The 18,905-nt window shown below is 43.4% G+C and overlaps 3 protein-coding genes across 7 annotated transcripts in view; 2 read left to right on the top strand and 1 right to left on the bottom strand.

The window, feature by feature from the left end:
* Positions 1–6,557, top strand: part of golgb1 (golgin B1) — a 24,543-nt gene extending 17,986 nt beyond the window's left edge. For 2 of the 4 annotated variants that reach the window (XM_045699946.1, XM_045699942.1), the window contains exons 15-22: positions 1,318–1,490; positions 1,610–1,769; positions 2,301–2,411; positions 2,876–3,010; positions 3,211–3,311; positions 4,137–4,208; positions 4,518–4,614; positions 4,789–6,557. In XM_045699946.1, coding sequence (XP_045555902.1) covers positions 1,318–1,490; positions 1,610–1,769; positions 2,301–2,411; positions 2,876–3,010; positions 3,211–3,311; positions 4,137–4,208; positions 4,518–4,614; positions 4,789–4,929 — 990 coding nt within the window. In that variant the 3' untranslated portion in view covers positions 4,930–6,557. The remainder of the gene's footprint in view (positions 1–1,317; positions 1,491–1,609; positions 1,770–2,300; positions 2,412–2,875; positions 3,011–3,210; positions 3,312–4,136; positions 4,209–4,517; positions 4,615–4,788) is intronic. The other 2 variants (XM_045699944.1, XM_045699943.1) reach the window with 2 other exon arrangements.
* On the top strand, positions 6,530–16,624 carry LOC106564527 (hematopoietic lineage cell-specific protein). Its single transcript, XM_045699947.1, has 15 exons — positions 6,530–6,682; positions 7,586–7,666; positions 7,868–7,941; positions 11,740–11,869; positions 13,228–13,338; positions 13,438–13,492; positions 13,610–13,720; positions 13,839–13,949; positions 14,039–14,094; positions 14,235–14,304; positions 14,397–14,545; positions 14,614–14,919; positions 15,044–15,203; positions 15,296–15,364; positions 15,562–16,624. Exons 2-15 carry the CDS (start codon positions 7,586–7,588, stop codon positions 15,693–15,695), a joined length of 1,617 nt encoding a protein of 538 aa, XP_045555903.1. The 5' UTR covers positions 6,530–6,682; the 3' UTR covers positions 15,696–16,624.
* On the bottom strand, positions 16,301–18,905 carry llph (LLP homolog, long-term synaptic facilitation factor). 2 transcript variants are annotated; one of them, NM_001140937.2, is given in 4 exon segments: positions 16,301–16,803; positions 16,805–16,954; positions 17,556–17,784; positions 18,663–18,709. In NM_001140937.2, coding segments are annotated over 3 exon segments (420 nt in total). In that variant the 5' UTR covers positions 17,776–17,784; positions 18,663–18,709; the 3' UTR covers positions 16,301–16,753.

The following is an 18,905-nucleotide window of genomic DNA, read 5'->3' as shown; positions in this document are numbered from 1 at the left end:
AACTCTTAAAGACCTGGTAATCTTTTACCTCAATAGCAGTCAATATTTAATCGTCACCTTATTCAGTCTCATCTGAAAGTTGTCAATTCTTGGTTATCTTCACGAACCCTGGCTAACAAGTTGAATCAGCAAAACAAAATTTGGTTTAATTATTTATTTACTAAATACCTAAATAATCATACAGAATTACATCTACACAGAACAGATATGACGGCTGGTTACACAAAGAAAGGGGGTTGGGTTTTGAATGAAAGCACGGGAAGACTGAGTAACAAAGGGAGAAGCTATGCTATCGTAAATACAGAATCTTATGCATTCTAAATAACCGCACATTTGGAAAAAGAAAATGCAAGGAATATTTACTGGTCGTAGATGGAAGGCCGGGTTGCCCAGCAGGGATCTCTTGTCCTCTGAACAATGTCTCTGGTCGTAAACTGGATACGTTGTAGTATCGTTCTGTGTGTTAGACTGGATACGTCGTCCGTCCTTTCCTGGCCCACGTTGACAGCGGCTGCTGCTAACTCAACGGCTAGGAGGTATCACTTCTGGAGTGAATAAGAGTTCAAAGTTCATACCAAGTTGCCATACTTTTAAGCTTGTGCTATATTCTGGCCGGTATAGTCGAAATTCATCCTTTCGGCGTGTCGATCGTCACCTTGAACACGATGCTAATTTCGTTAGGTTATTATCTGAGCCCTTTTAACGTAGGACCGTCGTCCTCACGTCCTCGGAACAGAAAGTTGGATTTTCGTCCACGGGCTTATATCGGGGTGACGAGAAGGCCGTGTTTCATAGTTTACAACCAATGTCTGTTCACTTGGGCGGGGCCTCTGAGTGAGCAGAGTTTCTCTATGACAAACCGTTCTCTCATTTAAGAAGATAACATTACATTTCATCTTTTCACAAATAGTTTCAATTCCATGTGAATCTGATAACTAGAATGTGTCGACTTTCCAAGATACAGTTTGTCATCCTGTCATTAGTAGTAATGTCCCAGACAACAACTGATCTGAGATCATATTCATTAAGTACCAAATGCATATTTTCAACTTGTTGGATTACCGAAATATGGTTCCGTTTCCCACCTTTCGATGTTACCAGACTCTCTATGTTACAAAGGCTTTACAAGAGTCAACTCTATAAAGTAGAGAGAGAGGAAAGGTATTTATGGGGGTCATAAACCTCCCCCAACAGGCCAACGTCATGACAACTACTAACACAACCACAATGGTAGTGACATCATAGTTTACCTGCACATAGTGTTTTCATATACCAGTATCTACAGTAACACAAGCTTTGTTTCTCCCTGTCCTGTAGTTGGAACAGCTGCAGCGGCAGCACTCAGAGCTCACTCGACTGGGAGGAGGAGAGCTGTCTAGACTCAGCCAGGAGCTAGAGGAGGAGAGGAGGAGGGCTGAGGAGATGGTGGACAGGATGAGGGAGCTGGACAACCTGAGGCAGAGGGAGAACCAGGAACTAGAAATTCTCAGGTGAGACATACTTCATAAAGAGCTGCTTATGTTATTTAAAATCCAAACATTCTTAATCATGTTTAGAGGTATATGAGTGTCTATGCCTCGGCTACATAGGTATATCTGTCTCTCTCTAGGCTGGAGCAGGTTGACTGGCAGGCCCAGGCAGAGGTCCTGAAGCAGCAGACCCTAGTCACCCTCTCGGACCGTGACCAGCAGGTGCGCCAGCTCGGTGCCATGTTGGAGGAGGCCCGCGCCACCAGGCCCAAACCACCGGAGGAACACCACCAGAGACAGGTGAGGAGGAGGACACCTCTAAATCTGCAGCTGATAATGACTGTACTTGGACCAGGGATTAGTGAGATGGAAGACGTAATCTACCGCTGTTCATGTCCAAATCAAATTGTATTTGTCACGTACACAGTTTGCAGTGAAATCACCTTTTTCTGGACCAATCAAAATAACAATGAATTAAAGGAAGGTAGTATGCATAATAATGAAAGTGATATCTTCACAATTGGATGTACAGTATAAATGATGGATGTGCTGTGTCAAGTACGACTGGTCCAAATATGAAGTGGATAGTGTCTTGGTCATGCAGTTGAATAAATAGTATGCAATAGAAGAGCAGTGTTGACTGAGGCAAGAAGCATTCTGCTTGCTGCATACATTTGGCCTGTACTGGACAATGTTATCTACAAATCTAGGTTTAAGTTATACATTTGTGCAGTTAAGAGACGTACTTTAATGTTAATGGTGTGATTATGGTTCACCTCTGTCTCTTCTCCATGGCTATTTATGTATTCTTTATTGTTTTTTTGTGCTCAGGCACCTGTTGAGGCAGACCTGTCATCTAAAGTAGGGGTCCTTCAATCAGAGAGTGGCCCGCTGAATGAGCTTCAGCTGCGAGAGCAGCGGATTACACAGCTCAGTAATAAGGTAGAGAGAGACCAGACTGTTCCTCCTTCCTGTCACCCATAGCCTCTTGTCCATGTCTAATAACCCTACCTACAATCATTCTGTTTTACTACTACGCTATCTCACAACTACCTCTGATCACCCTCTCTGACTTACAGTACTAAATGACGTGGTTGAATGAAAGGTACTTCATTTCATGATTATGGATTAGATGATTCCATATTTCATCTATGTGTCTCCCTCTGGCTCTTTCCTCTTCATTTCATTTCTCTTGCATGCCCCTTTTCCATTTTCTTTCACCGTTTCTTCTCTGCTGCTTCTTCGTTCTTTTGGTTTTGTGTGTGTGTGTGTGTGTGTGTGTGTGTGTGTGTGTGTATATGCATGCATGCATACACACACACACACACACACACACACACACACACACACACACACACACACACACACAGTCTGCTGAACCCGTTGCTGTCCCTCCCTCCCCTCAGCTCTCGCAGGTGTTTGAGGAGAACCGCCATCTCTCCTCCCAGTTCCAAGGCAGTTCCCAGAGGCTGGATGAGGCCGAGAGCCGCTGCACTGCCCTCCAGAGGCAGCTCCAGGAACTGCATGAAGACAAGCGCAAGGTCAGCACGCCCTTGGATATCACTCTGCTCTGATTCATTCACTATCCCTAGTTGATACATGCTGAACATGTTTTTAAAGATAATGTGTCCACTATGGCACAGAGGAACTAGATTTACACATTGACATGGAGCGATTTAAGCCTCTACTATAGTGATTTCTACAATGTTTAGTGATTTTGACTATTTCTTGTGGCCCCCAGGGGACAGGGGAAGTGGACAGTGCCCCCGGAGCTCCTCAGCAGCACAGTGGCCCTTCAGAGAGCGAGAGTCTCAGGGTGGATTTTAAAGAGCTCCAGCGCAGGTACCAGTTCTCAACCCCACGACACCCCCCTTTAAAAACACACACGCATACAGTACACACACACGTTCTCTCTACCAATGACCAAAACACACACACGTTCTCTCTACCAATGACCAAAACACACACACGTTCTCTCTACCAATGACCAAAACACACACACGTTCTCTCTACCAATGACCAAAACACACACACGTTCTCTCTACCAATGACCAAAACACACACACGTTCTCTCTACCAATGACCAAAACACACACACGTTCTCTCTACCAATGACCAAAACACACACACGTTCTCTCTACCAATGACCAAAACACACACACGTTCTCTCTACCAATGACCAAAACACACACACGTTCTCTCTACCAATGACCAAAACACACACACGTTCTCTCTACCAATGACCAAAACACACACACGTTCTCTCTACCAATGACCAAAACACACACACGTTCTCTCTACCAATGACCAAAACACACACACGTTCTCTCTACCAATGACCAAAACACACACACGTTCTCTCTACCAATGACCAAAACACACACACGTTCTCTCTACCAATGACCAAAACACACACACGTTCTCTCTACCAATGACCAAAACACACACACGTTCTCTCTACCAATGACCAAAACACACACACGTTCTCTCTACCAATGACCAAAACACACACACGTTCTCTCTACCAATGACCAAAACACACACTCAAAAAAGGAACAATAACAAACAGAACAGACACAACAAACCCATTCAACACCACACAGCCCCAGCCCATGATAACGCAAGCATGTCTGACATGCTAATGTGTCCTTTCTTTGTGTCTGTCAGACTGGATGAAGAGCAGCAGTATAGGGTGGCTGTGGAGGAGCAGCTAATGGCTGCCCAGGACCGCCTCAAACTGTAAGAGACTCATCATGACCGCTTAGTGTCTCCCGTCACATGACAGAGGTCATCCTCTGCCTTCCCCTACAGCTCTACACTCACTGACACAGTGTGATTCTAATGAGGAATGAGCATGTCAGCTCGCTGCTGTGATTCTGTCAGGCTCTATAGAGATGCTCTGAGATTTGTAGAGGTACTGTGTTGGTAATGGGATTATTGGCCTCAAGTCATCGTTTGGCATATTTGTGTTGGATCTTATCAGAGTGCTTTCCTGTGTGTGTCAGACAGTATTTAATCAGTCTCTCTCTCCTCGCTCACATGCTGTAGGATCAACCAGGGTGAATGGCAGTCGGCCCACGAAGGGCAGTTCTCTGCTTCTGAGACAGCTGTCCTCATTGAGCCACCAGGAGGCTCTGTTACCCGAGTAAGTACCAACACAGGATACATTTCTGAACATGAAATGTCCTTTCACTATTGCCATGTAAGAATGGTCTGTTATATACTACTACTACTACTACTACTACTACTGCCTCCTGTAACTGTCTATACTTCTCTCTCTCTCCCCCTCCCTCTCTCTCCCTCTCTCCCCCTCCATCAGATTCGGAGCAGCAGCGGGCCAGGCCTGATGAGAATGCTGCGTGTGGCCTTCTGCTCTCGCCAGCGCACACCCCTGCTGGTGTCCCTCTACCTGCTCACCGTGCACGTCCTGCTACTGCTCTGCCTGGGGGGTTACGTTTAGGGCCCCCTCCACCCCTTAGAGACTGCTCACCGTGCACGTCCTGCTAGTGCTCTGCCTGGGGGGTTACGTTTAGGGCCCCCTCCACCCCTTAGAGACTGAGAGAGATGGAGAGATAAGACATGTGACACAGACCCACCCACCCCCTCCAAGACCGATATCATATTACTGTTACATTCAATACTGTAGAATAGGAGAAGACTCGTGACACACACACACACACACACACACACACACACAGAGACTGACACGCACTTTTGATACAACAACAATAACGGAAGTGTATCTTAGCCTATTAACCAAAGTGAATAGTTTTTTATATACTGGGAGTCAAAAACACCCTCTGCCATCATTGATTTGATTCCATATTTAATATGTTACCGTTAGCGTACATGATCAGTCAAATGTTATTGTAGAGGAAATGAGAAGCAGTATTGCACTACCTCAGAACTGTTGTTTATTAGACTTCTATAAAGGGACATGGATATTATGCAGCTTTTATTGTACCTGGGGGAACTAACATGAAATGACACTATACAGTAGATCTACACGGTGTTTAGTTTTTCAGCCAGTTTATATTAGTGGTGGTTCAGGTGCCTTTAAATGAGGAGAATGAAGGGTCACTTCATGTCTGGATGGAGTGAGGGTTAGGATCTGTGGACCTGTTCCTATCTCTCTTACTCTCCTATGTTCTCACGTACAATGGACACCAACTGAAACGTGTACAACCTGCTATGACTACATTCCCACAACGATCTATTTATTTAATTTTTCTTCCTTATTTTTCCTCTCATTTTCTCTTTAATTAAAGAGAGAACACCGTCATTGGCATATTTGACTCCTGTAGTATTTGTATGTCGTATGTACGGTATGTATGTACTGGATGTGGGTTATCCAATCAATTCCCCAATTTCTTCCATTGTTGCATGGATGACGGTTTTATTCTATTGATTTTATGGCAGATTCATTTGCCATTCTGGTGTAATGTTGTCCATTCCAGATGAAATTGTGTATTTTTTTCTGTGACACTACAAATAATGTCCATCCAATCTATGATTCCTATAATTTAGCATTATTTATTGCTTACGCATTCAAACCGCATAATCTACTACAATGTATGGTGAACACTACTGCTGGGAAAAATGACTAGTCAAAAACGTATTCTTGTTGTCTGTTGTCCCACTACACATCTTGTAACTCACTTGTCCTCTGTTAACTTCTATTGTAAATGACCTTGTACTGTGCTGTATAGATTGAATTGTCATGATGATGATACCTGTTTTTCAGCACAGCCCACTGAAAAGTATAGGGCCAGATGTGTACCAGTTATTTTCAAAGGGGACCAGTTAGAACATAACGGGTGAAAATATGAGACAAAAAAATGGGAATTACACATGGTTTATGACCTTATGAAAAATAACTGGTGCAAAGTAAATCTGGTGTTAAATCTCTGTATGATAAGTGTTGGTTACTCTTGGGCTATTTTTTTTAATGAAATATATTGGGAAAACAAATGGATGTTTATTACGGAATGAGAATGTGTGCTTTTACAAATTAACAAACCGTATCGTTTTGAAAACAATTGTGTCCAGCTTTAATACAGTAGCAAGCCTGTAGCTACTTGCATATTATCGGCCACGCGCATTATTTCCTATATCAACAGTTTGCGTGACTCTATCCTCGTTCTGGTTGAGACTTGTGAAAATATACATTTCTGATATTATTGCATCAAGGAAATTTGTCTGGCAACGCAAAGGTACGTGTAATTACCATGAAATAATGTTTCTTTGTTTCAATTAAGTATGTATCACCGTGATATTAGAATTTCTTAACGTGTCTATCTTTCAGGAAGTTGCAGATTAGTTCTGTACTGATCTCATCGGCTAACGTTATGTTATATTGTTTCAAAGTTGAATCAAAGGAAGGTCTAGCCTACTTGGAAGATATAAATAGTTACTGTGTAAATTATAGCCAACTTATGTTTAGTTTTACTACTATTTTGGGTAAATGCAGACAAATTCAGACAAAATGCACGCATCAAACAGGTGACTTTATATAAGCCAGATCCTTTTATCACCGTTATATTTTGTATTACCTTGTTACTAAACCAAAATGCCAAAAGCATGTCCTCAAATGTACAACCTTTAGATATATGCACAAATACCAGACTTTGATAGGATGTGTAGCTGACGGTAACCAACAGTTTGTGTGGTACAAGGAGAACGCATCAGGTAGCCGACCTACATTACATCAACATCAGCCTGGACAGAGATACCCACCACTTCCATCAGGTTACTTTGTGTTTTGTTAAACTATTTATGAATGATGATAGCGTGTTATTTTATGATGAGAGCACTGCAGCTCAGTGCTGCATAAATAACTCGACTTCCTTTTTTGTGACCTCAGCAGAATGAGACCATATACTTGTGGTTAGCTGTCAGTTTTTCTACTGGCGAAGGGGAAATGTTAAATCCCTTGAAGCTTATTTATATTTGCAGGTACAGGTGATTGTCCACAAGGTACATACAGTGTTCAATAAAGCAGTGTTTCTCAACTTGTTTTTACACCAGGGACTAACAAGCTGTGGTCCCTCTTGTGTGCACACATACACTATACTTAGACTTATAGTACACATCTTTTGTTTTGTTTCTCTTCCTAGATGTGGAAGTCAGTGGTGGGACACAACGTGAGCTTAAAGGTTGCAGAGGGGGACGACTGGGAGACCGACCCTGACTTTGAGGTTAGCTGCTGGGATGGAGGAAGCGAGGGGCCTCACGGAGCTAGTGTATTTACTAAGGCACTCTCTAATCAATATTTTCTCCCAGTGGAATTCATGTTTTGTTTATGCTTGGTCCGTAACCACCTCAGTCCTGTTTTCAACGACACCTTGGTCTTCAGACTACAGTTAGGTGATGAGAAGGACTTGGGTTCTGTGTTTCAGAATGATGTGTCAGAACAGGAACAGAGATGGGGGGCCAAGACCATTGAGGGGTCTGGTCGAAAAGAACACATCAGGTAACCATTGAACAGTAACTGGGGGTGGGTGGTCAGCCTGAGATGACCAGACCAGAAGTTACACATCAAAGACAGATCACAGTATGATTGGTGTATTATGCCGTTGGAGAGCTATGGGGGATGGTTAGCTCATCTGTGTATTGCTGCTTTAGCTCTGTAGAAACAGGAAAAGGAAGTGAAAACAGTGTGTAGGCTGTCAAGCAGTGAGTCTTAGAAAATAAAGGAAAGCCGCACACTCTAAGAGCTCAGATGCAAAAATGTAATCACCAACGTTTCGACAGCGAAGCTGTCTTCATCAGGGTATCATCAAACACTGCGAGATGAGTCATTTATATAGTGTCAAGAGACACACAGGTGTTTGTAATCATGGCCAAGTATGGCCTAATATCATTGGTTAACTCAAATATTTTAAAAAATGGCATACAAAGAACATACAAAAAGACAAACAAATGGATAGCATACGATCATAGCATTTGTAGTCTAAAATGTATCTAACAAACAATTACAATGGCAAAATCACAATTATCACAAGAATGGCTTCAGATCAAAGTCTATGTTGAGACCGAAGGGAGCAAGGGTCTTTAAATTAAAGATCCAGGCAGCCTCTCGTTTCAACAATAAATTATCAAGGTCACCTCCTCTCCTCGGGAGGGTGACATGTTCGATACCAATATAACGCAGAGACGAAATCGGATGGTTTGCTTCCAAAAAGTGGGCCGCAACTGGGTAAGTTAAGTTTTTGCACCTAATGGTGCTACGATGCTCTGAGATACCTACTTTTAATTCACGCTGTTTTACCCACATAATTTTTACTACAAGGACAAGTTATAAGATAACTGCCTTAGTGGAACACGTAATAACACCTTTTAATTGGGATAGATTTCCCTGTTTGGGGGTGTTTGAAGGATCTACATTTATAAGTGCCATTGCATTGAGCACAGCCATTACACTTGTAATTTCCATCCAGTATGGGCGCAAATAGACGTTGTTCAGGAATATCTTGGGGTGGTAAATCAGAGTGTACCAATTGGTCTCTGAGATTTCTTCCCCGCGAGAATACGACCAGGGGAAGATCAGAAAACACATTAACGAGACTATCATCATATTTCAGAATGTGCCAATGTTTGTGAACGATTCCTTTAATTTGTTCAGAGCACTTTGAATAGCGGGTAGTGAGAACGCAAGAATGCGTCTTTTTGCGAGACTGACCTTGAAAAAGGTCATGTCTCGTTTTGTTTTGAATTTTCTCAATGGCAATATTAATCTGATCATTGTTGTACCCCCTCTCCTTGAACTTATCCTGAGTCTCAGCCATATTTCTGTCGAAATCTGATTGTTTAATACAAATTATTTTGATTCGACAGAATTGGCTGTAGAGCAAACTATTTTTCAAGGGCAGTGGGTGACAACTATCAGCCCTCAACAAACTTACGATCAGTAGGTTTCCTGTAAAGATCAGTGTATAAAACATTATCTTCACACACGATCAGAAGATCAAGAAAACTGATTTGACGTGTATCAGATTGCATAGTAAATCTCAAATGTTCAGAACAGGAGTTAAGAAAAGCATAAAACGCCTGGAGCAGTTCTGCATCACCCCTCCATAGAACAAAAATATCGTCAATATACCGTTTCCAAATAATGATGTTAGGCAAGAAAACATTTTTGAGAGGGTTGACAATGGATTGTTTCTCCATGTAACCCACATACAAATTAGCATAGTTAGGAGCCATGGGGGATCCCATAGCAGTACCCTTCATCTGAATAAAGAAATCATTTAGAAACATGAAATAGTTATGTGTGAGTACTATTTCAGCCAATGTTACAATGCAGGCACTGGAAGGTAGCTCATTAGGGTCACGTTGCAGAAGAAAATGTTCCATGGCTTCAATACCGCCCTCATGTGGAATATTTGTGTATAACGACTCAACATCAAAAGTAACTAACAAGGTGTTCTCAGGCAGAGGATCAAGAGATTCAATAATAGAGATCATACTGCTGGTGTCCTTTACAAAGGAGGGGAGCTGTTCTGCAAGTGGTCTAATAAAAAAATCCACAAAAGTAGATAGAGGGGCCGTTACTGCATCAATGCCCGCTACAATAGGGCGCCCTGGAGGGTTTGTAACATTCTTGTGTAATTTCGGCAAAGTATAGAAAGTGGCAATTTTAGGGTGTTGAATGGCCAGAAAGTCATATTCTTTTTAGTTATCTGACCAGAATTTAAATAACCATCTAGGACAGTAAAGATAGTATTCTGAAATTGGGAAGTAGGGTCACTTCTGAGTTTCTTGTAAAAGGTGTTGTCAAGCAGTTGTCTATGACACTCATTTACATAAGCTGTCCTATCCATGAGTACAACCGACCCACCCTTATCAGCAGGACGAATAAGGACTGACGTATCGGATTGTAAATCAAGCAAAGCTTGTTTTTCATCCTTAGATAAATTATGGAAAGATTTGAAGTCCTGTTTATTCTTAAGGAGATGAGCAACATCTTTTTCAACAAGTCTGCAATATGTCTCGATAGAGTGATTGCGATTGGCTGGAGGTACAAAATAACTCTTGCTTCTAAAAGGAGTCGGAGTACGTACAGGTAAGTAACCTACTGGTTCAATAGAAGTGTCAGGATTAGGGGAGCTAAAGTATTCCCTTAAACGGATGTTTCTAAAAAACTTAAACATGTCTACCTTAACGTCAAAATCGTTACACTGTGTTGTAGGCACAAAAGATAACCCTTTATTAAGCAAAGAGACATGGGCAGGGCTCAATATCTTGCTTGATAAGTTAAAGACACTCAGTCCCGTGGGTTCTGGGACCGTGTGAACGGTCTCCTCTGCCTCTGATAGTCGTTTCTTCTTACCCCGTCGGGTGCGGCATCTCGTCGATGCGCGTGCTTGCGGCCACCTGCGCCCTTCCGTTGGACCAGTCTCTAGTTGAATAAAAAACTGCCACTGGAAGCCGATGAGGCGCTGGTTGTAGAGTGTTGGTCAGACGGGTGTGGATCAAAGTAAGTGTCATCCCTCCTGCGTCTGCCATGGAGAGGAGCAGGGCGTCCTTTGTCAGGGTTTCTCCAAAAGTAGACTTTATCCTCGGCCTTATCTTTTTTGTCTTGGTTGAATTTCTTGATTTTAAGTTCCTTTTATTTCTGTAGACAGCTTGTCCTGGAGCGCTTGGTTAGTTTTCATCAGTTCGTTGAATATGCCATCATCATTAACTGTGCGTTTGTCTTTAATCGTATTATCCATTTCACTAAAATCCTTTTTCAACTGGTCAACAATTAATGTCATTAAATCAATAGAGCACGTGTTCAGGATGGCACACCAGCGCTCACAGAAATCATCTGTGCGCTGTCCCAATGATGGCTCTTTTTGCCACCTGAGTCCACGTGGAATAATGCCTTGACGCACGTAATCACTAAGAGTGACTATATGTAAATGCGTTCTCGTCTGGCGCTTAGATAAATATAACAGTTCTTTCGAGAGGTCAGAATTACCTCCCGGCATGTCAAAAAGGGACTCCGAAACAATGATTTTGTCACGCTCTTTTAGGCTATATTCAAAGTAATCTTGTTTAGGTCTGTGACCAGTGAGCAGTGAGTCTTACCTAATATGGGTTGGTGACTGAGTAAATCTAAAGGTTAGCCACAGACTAGTGTAACTATGTAGTCCCGGGGTCAGCAGATAATGTAAAATGGGAATAAAGTTATGCAACAAAGTTCTGATGTGTGTGTGTGTGTGTGTATGCGTGCATGTGTGTATTTCCATCCATGCATGTGTGTGTGATCCCTTCATCTCCCCAGTGTATCAGAGCTGAGACAGAAGGTGTCCCAGGAGCATGAGGTGGGGAAGCAGAAGGAGCGAGCGGAGGCTCCCAAGGCCTCTTACGGTTACGGAGGGAAGTTTGGAGTGGAGAAAGACCGCATGGACAAGGTTAGGTTATAACATGTCATCATGTGATGTTCATACACTACATGACCAAAAGTATGTGGACACCTGCTCGTCGAACATCTCATTCCAAAAAATCATGGGCATTAAAATGGGGTTGGTCCCCCCTTTGCTGCTATAACAGCCTCCACTCTTCTGGGAATGCTTTCCACTAGATGTTGGAACATTGCTGCAGGGACTTGCTTCCATTCAGCCAAAACAGCATTAGTGAGGTTGGGTGATTAGGCCTGGCTCGCAGTCGGTGTTCCAAATGTGTTCGATGGGGTTGAGGTCAGGGCTCTGTGCAGGCCAGTCAAGTTCTTTCACAGCGATCTCGACAAAACATTTCTTTATGGACCTTGCTTTGTGCATGGGGGCATTGTCATGCTTAAACAGGAAAGGGATTCTCCAAACTGTTACCACAAAGTTGGAAGCACAGAATCGTCTAGAATGTCATATGCTGTAGTGTTAAGATTTCCCTTGACTGGAACTAAGGAGCCTAGCCCGAACCATTAAAAACAGCCCCAGACCATTATTCCTCCTCCACCAAACTTTACAGTTGGCACTATGCATTGGAGTAGGTAGCGTTCTCCTGGCATCTGCCAAACCCAGATTCGTCCGTCAGACTGCTAGATAGTGAAGCGTGATTCATCACTCCAGAGAACGTGTTTCCACTGCTTCAGAGTGCAATGGCGGTGAGCCTTACACCACTCCAGCCAACGCTTGGCATTACGCATGGTGATCTTAGGCTTGTGTGCGGCTGCTCGGCCATGGAAACCCATTTCATGAAGCTCCGGATGAACAGTTCTTGTGCTGATGTTGCTTCCAGAAGCAGTTTAGAACTCTGCGGTCCCGTTCTGTGAGCTTTTGTGGCCTACCACTTTACAGCAGAGATGTTGCTCCTAGAAGTTTCCACATTTGCTTTAACAGCTCTAGCGGGGCAGAAATTTGACGGACGAACTTGTTGGAAAGGTGGCATCCTATGACGATGCCACATTGAAAGTCACTGAGCTCTTCAGTAAGGCCATTCTACTGCCAATGTGTGTCTATGGAGATTGCATGGTTGTGTGCTTGATTTTATACACCTTGCAGCAACGGTTGTGGCTGAAATAGCCGAATCCACAAATTTGAAGGGGTGTCCATATATATATATATATATATATATATAGCTCATAAGGTCTTCAGTCAAGTCCAAATAACGCATCAAGCACAAGGCTTCCTCTAATGCAGTGCTGCTCACCCCAAAACATATGCTGTCAGACAGTACAGTTGTGTGTGCTGACTTATTGCAACTTTTATGGACTTCAACAGTTTATCAAAGATCATTTCTGGTGTTGATGTATTATGTGTGTGTAATTACCCAGGGGGCAGTGGGGCATGGCTACGTGGCGCCGGTGGAGCAGCACTCATCCCAGACCGATGCAAAGAGAGGATTCGGGGGGAAATTTGGAGTGCAGAAAGACCGTGTGGATAAGGTGAGGAAACTATACTCTTACTGACAAAGATATCACAGGATTTGATGAACAGGGTGAGGGATCGTCCTGGTAATGAACATTCCTTCTCTCTTCCTGTAGTCTGCCATGGGTTTTGAATACAAGGGAGAGGTGGAGCAGCATACATCTCAGAAAGGTACAGCCTTAAGGATGTCTAATACACATACTTTCTGATTTCCAAGTAAGTCGACTGCATGTTGTTATCCTACCCAGATACTCCTGGCATACCTCTCACCCTGCTTTTATCTTTCAGACTATTCAAAGGGGTTTGGAGGGAAGTTTGGGGTGGAGAAGGAGAAAGTGGACAAGGCTGCCTTAGGTTACGACTACAAGGGAGAGACCGAGAAGCACCAGTCTCAGAAAGGTTAGAGTGGTACTGTACTGTGGGCTGTTAGTAGGTACAAACGTTTTATCGTCAATTATTCATATTAGATTTCTAGTTCATATTTGAAACAACCTCATCCCTCACTCTCCCTCACCAGACTATTCAAAGGGTTTTGGAGGGAAGTTTGGGGTGGAGAAGGAGAAAGTGGACAAGGCTGCTTTAGGTTACGACTACAAGGGAGAGACAGAGAAGCATGAGTCACAGAAAGGTCAGTTACTCACAATTGTAACCACAGCTGTGTTTGTAAAAGTCAAGGACCATGTCCACATTAAACTGACCTTTGATCTCCACGTTCAGACTATGCCAAGGGCTTTGGGGGACGCTATGGAGTCCAGACAGACCGCATGGATAAAGTGAGTCTTTCTTGACCCTGAAGGCTCAGGATGACAGTAATTCTTGATGCATTTTACATTGACCTGTACAAACACACTCAGGCTATGACGCTTACTCATTGATTGGAATTATGGTTCCCCAATCCCCATTCACTCTATAGAGTGCAGTGGCCTTCACAGACATGGAATCCCCTACCTCAGCCTATGAGAAGACACTACCATTGGAGGCATGTAAGTATGCGCTTTATAGTTCCTCATAAACATTTAGTTCTCAAGTTCAAAGAGGAAAATATGTTTTCTGCTTTTCCTGTCTGTCTGTGCAGCAAGTGCAGGGGCAGGCAACCTGAAGGCTCGCTTTGAGAACTTGGCTCGGTCATCAGACGAGGAGAACAGAAAGCGAGCGGAGGAGGAGAGAGCCAGGAGACAGGCTAGAGAGAAGAGAGAGCAGGAGGAGGCACGACGCAGACAACAGGTACTGCAATAAAAATGTTACTCCAATAAACATGCACACACTGACACAGCGGTATGTATCTCTTGTAGGAACAGAACAGCAGGGAGGAGGAAGCAGAGCAGCATCAGCCTCCACCTGTTGAAGAGCAGAGACCTCCACCTGTTGAAGAGCAGAGACCTCCACCTGTTGAAGAGCAGAGACCTCCACCTGTTGAAGAGCAGAGACCTCCACCTATTGAAGAGCAGAGACCTCCACCTGTTGAAGAGCAGAGACCTCCACCTATTGAAGAGCAGAGACCTCCACCTGTTGAAGAGACCAACAGGAAGCCCCAACCACCACAGCTGCCCACTGCCAGGGCATTGCCTCAGTTACCAAGAGATGAACCTGAGCCAGTGGTAGATAGCTCTGATTTAGTTCAATGCAACTCACTGATGACCTAAAAACTGTAATTTCTTCTACACTACAATGTAATAAAATGAATTGCTGAAATTTACGCCTACTCATTTTCTGTGGTCTCAGGAGGAGCCAGACTATGACCAGCCCCCGTGCCTGCCCCCACGGTCAAGTGACCTGCTGGAGGCGGAGCCACCTCAGGAGCAGACCCCATCAGAACCAGAGCAGGAGGATGAGGGAGAGTATGATGATATCTCACCAGTACCTTTCCCAGAACCTGATCCAGGTCAGTGTGCCACACCCAGTGGGGTAGAGGGGTTGGGTAACCCATTACTGTGTCATATCAAAGACTGACCCTTCCATGTGTTCCTTCTACAGCTGTGGATAATGACTATGAGGACCTGACATGCGGTCAGACAGCAGTGGCCATTTATGACTACCAAGGAGGTAGGTAGCCTCCTGTATCAATGACTGCGTTGTGATATCATGTCACAATTCTCATCTATTTCTTGGTCATACTGTGATGTTGTTACTTCCATTGTGGATCAATACAGAAATCAATGCGAAATCAATTGCTCAACACAGAAGTCTATAAACCCTTTCGGAGACAAAATCCTAAACTAATGTTATTCTCATACATGAAGAGGCAGATGATGAGATCTCCTTCAACCCGGATGATGTCATCACCAACATAGAGATGGTGGACGAAGGCTGGTGGAAGGGACAGTGTCACGGACGCATCGGACTTTTCCCTGCTACATTCGTGAAAATGATGTAGTGAGCGTGTCTATACAGTCTCCAACACACAGACATATACCTGAGCCCATAGGACCTGTGGGTCTTTTCACAGTGGGAACATCAGCATATTGATCCTATCTGACAGGTATAGTTTGATTGTACCATGGGAGAATCTCAATTGCATACTCCTCTATCCTCACTTTCTCAATACCCATTGGAGAAGGGACCTCTGGCTCTCTCATCCAATGGGTTTTGAGGTGAGGAGGACGCAAGGAGTATACAATTGAGATTCTCCCCATGTGTTTTCTAATCAATTGATTTATATCCGGTCAGTAGTCATGACATATAATGGACAGTCATTGTGCTTCATATTGCTCAGGGTGGGATGCAGGCCTTCCCCTTTATAAAAGTTGATTGCTAAATGTTCCAGTAATATTCTCATACACTTGCATTTCAAAGGATTATGTAAGTCACTTAGCTATGGAATGTTATGTTTAAAAACAATAATTAACTACAGAGAATTGTATTTTGGCTATTGATGGAATTCAACTTGAATTACATGTTCATATGTAAGCAAAGCAAAATATCTGAAACACCAGGTTAAAAAGGTTCTTTCTAGAATCAACTGCATGTAATCAATAAAATGTCAATGTACAGAAACACATTTATTTACTCCAACGTGACAGCCAGAAGATTACATGGACAGTTTGTTACATGTATAATGAATGTCTTTGTAATGATGGGCTAGGCTACAGGAAGAGCAAATCAAACAGGAATGGAGCTACCAACAACAGGTAGCATTATTGGGGTAAAATGTAAAGAATCTACCATCTTTTCTTCTGTATACCACAGCAATAAGAAAACATGGCTTTCATTCAAGTGAAGTATGTCAATGCAGTACTATACCATTGTGGCCAAAAATACAACTCTGTTGTTTCCTTTCATACATTAAAATGGGCTTACAGACAATGGGTTGCACAATATAGATCATTTGCCTCATATCACCATTTAACTTGAACACAAGGCAACTCAAGTCCACAAAGATCATGTATTCAATCGCCGATACATGATATTCAAGGCTCATGTGTGTCACAGGTTCTAAGTCAGAAGTCCTTTGGTTTTCTCCAGGCTACCAGGCAATGCCCTTCTTTTTTTTGTTGGCCTTTCCTCCCGATTTCTTAGTCATGCGTTTGCCTTTCAGTTTCTTGGCCTGTCGTTGGCTCATCCATGTTGGGTACTGTCCGTGCTCGTCCAATTGGGTCGTCTTACTGCGCTTGCTGTCCATGTCCATCTTTCCATCTGAAAAGCAAAAAACAAAAGGTGTCAAAACTCAAGACATTGGAAACGATACAAAATGCTTGCAGCCCGTCTGGTGTTCAACCTTCCCAAGTTCTCTCACGTCACCCCGCTCCTCCGCTCTCTCCACTGGCTTCCAGTTGAAGCTCGCATCCGCTACAAGACCATGGTGCTTGCCTACGGAGCTGTGAGGGGAACGGCACCTCCGTACCTTCAGGCTCTGATCAGGCCCTACACCCAAACAAGGGCACTGCGTTCATCCACCTCTGGCCTGCTGGCCCCCCTACCTCTGAGGAAGCACAGTTCCCGCTCAGCCCAGTCAAAACTGTTCGCTGCTCTGGCACACCTATGGTGGAACAAGCTCCCTCATGACGCCAGGACAGCGGAGTCAATCACCACCTTCCGGAGACACCTGAAACCCCACCTCTTTAAGGAATACCTGGGATAGTATAAAGTAATCCTTCTAACCCCCCCCTAAAAGATTTAGATGCACTATTGTAAAGTGGTTGTTCCACTGGATATTATAAGGTGAATGCACCAATTTGTAAGTCGCTCTGGATAAGAGCGTCTGCTAAATGACTTAAATGTAAATGTGTGTTCTCACCATCGACTTCCTCTCCCTCCATGTCTACATCTACTTTCTTCTCCTTTATCTTGCCAGCTGGCACCACTGTAGCTATGTCCTGAATGTCATTCATGGAGATCTCTCCTGTGCCACCGTGGGCCAAGGCTAGCTTCAGCCGAGCCAGTTCCTTAGGGGCGTTCTTCGCTCTCTTCACAGCACGCATCTTGCGCTTCCATTTGCTTCGCAGACTTTTGGCCATTTTAAAGTTCTGAAATACAGGGTTACATAATGGAAACACAGATCCACTTGCATAAGACATCTCGACTGGCTTTAACTATAGTTCAGTGACAGTCCCTGCAGAGCCATACATTGCACCTGTACACAGCCCATCTGTAAATAGCCCACCCAACTACCTCATCCCCATATTTTTTTTCTTCTCCTTTGCACCCCTGCATCTCTACTTGCACATTCATCTTCTGCACATATATCACTCCAGTGTTTAATTTCTAAATTGTAATTATTTCGCCACTATGGCCTATTTATTGCCTTACCTCCCTAATCTGATTACATTTGCACACACTGCATATAGACTTTTCTATTGTGTTATTGACTGTACGTTTGTTTATCCCATGTGTAATTCTTTGTTGTTTGTGTCGCACTGCTTGGCTTTATCTTGGCCAGGTCGCAGTTGTAAATGAGAACTTGTTCTCAACTGGCCTACCTGGTTAAATAAAGGTGAAATAAAATAAAACATACGATTGAGTTCTTGGCTCATGTAAACAACACTCATGCCATCAACTCCCACCATGCCACGTTAGCTAGCCAGCAAAGACATTCGTCTAGCCCAAATACCCCTCAATCATAACTCGAGGTTCTTGTATAATTAATCATGATGAATTGCCGTTAAACTGTCCATGATTTTACTGTCCTTGCAAGACTCCACATACAGTCAAATTAGCTAGCTGGAGTACTTAGCTAGCTTTTAGCTAACGTGGCTAATAGCTACCTTGCTAAAGAAAACGGATTGTTTTAAAACAATCGATCGGCCTATACATTCGATGTATTTGTACTTCAATAACTAGTATTCGGTGTACTCAATTTACTCGTATGTATGGTATTGTAAAAAATAAAAGCACGTTAACATACATAGACGCAGATGTATTCTCCGTACAGTTGATACGCAGGCAGCACACACGTGTTTGTATTTTCGACAACCGTAAAGCACGTCAGACGGTCGTTATGTTGGACACATTTGCGACAACTTACGTCCTCTTAATTTACTATCATACTGTGACCTCGTATTTATTTAATCGAAAACCTATAACCTACATATTTAGTGTGAAACATTATCAGTGGTGGATAACCGACGAACTTCCCGATGCACTTTAT

This window comes from Salmo salar, chromosome ssa17 (assembly GCF_905237065.1).
Source record: "Salmo salar chromosome ssa17, Ssal_v3.1, whole genome shotgun sequence".
Lineage (NCBI taxonomy): Eukaryota > Metazoa > Chordata > Actinopteri > Salmoniformes > Salmonidae > Salmo > Salmo salar.
This window is presented reverse-complemented; position numbering and strand designations above follow the sequence as displayed.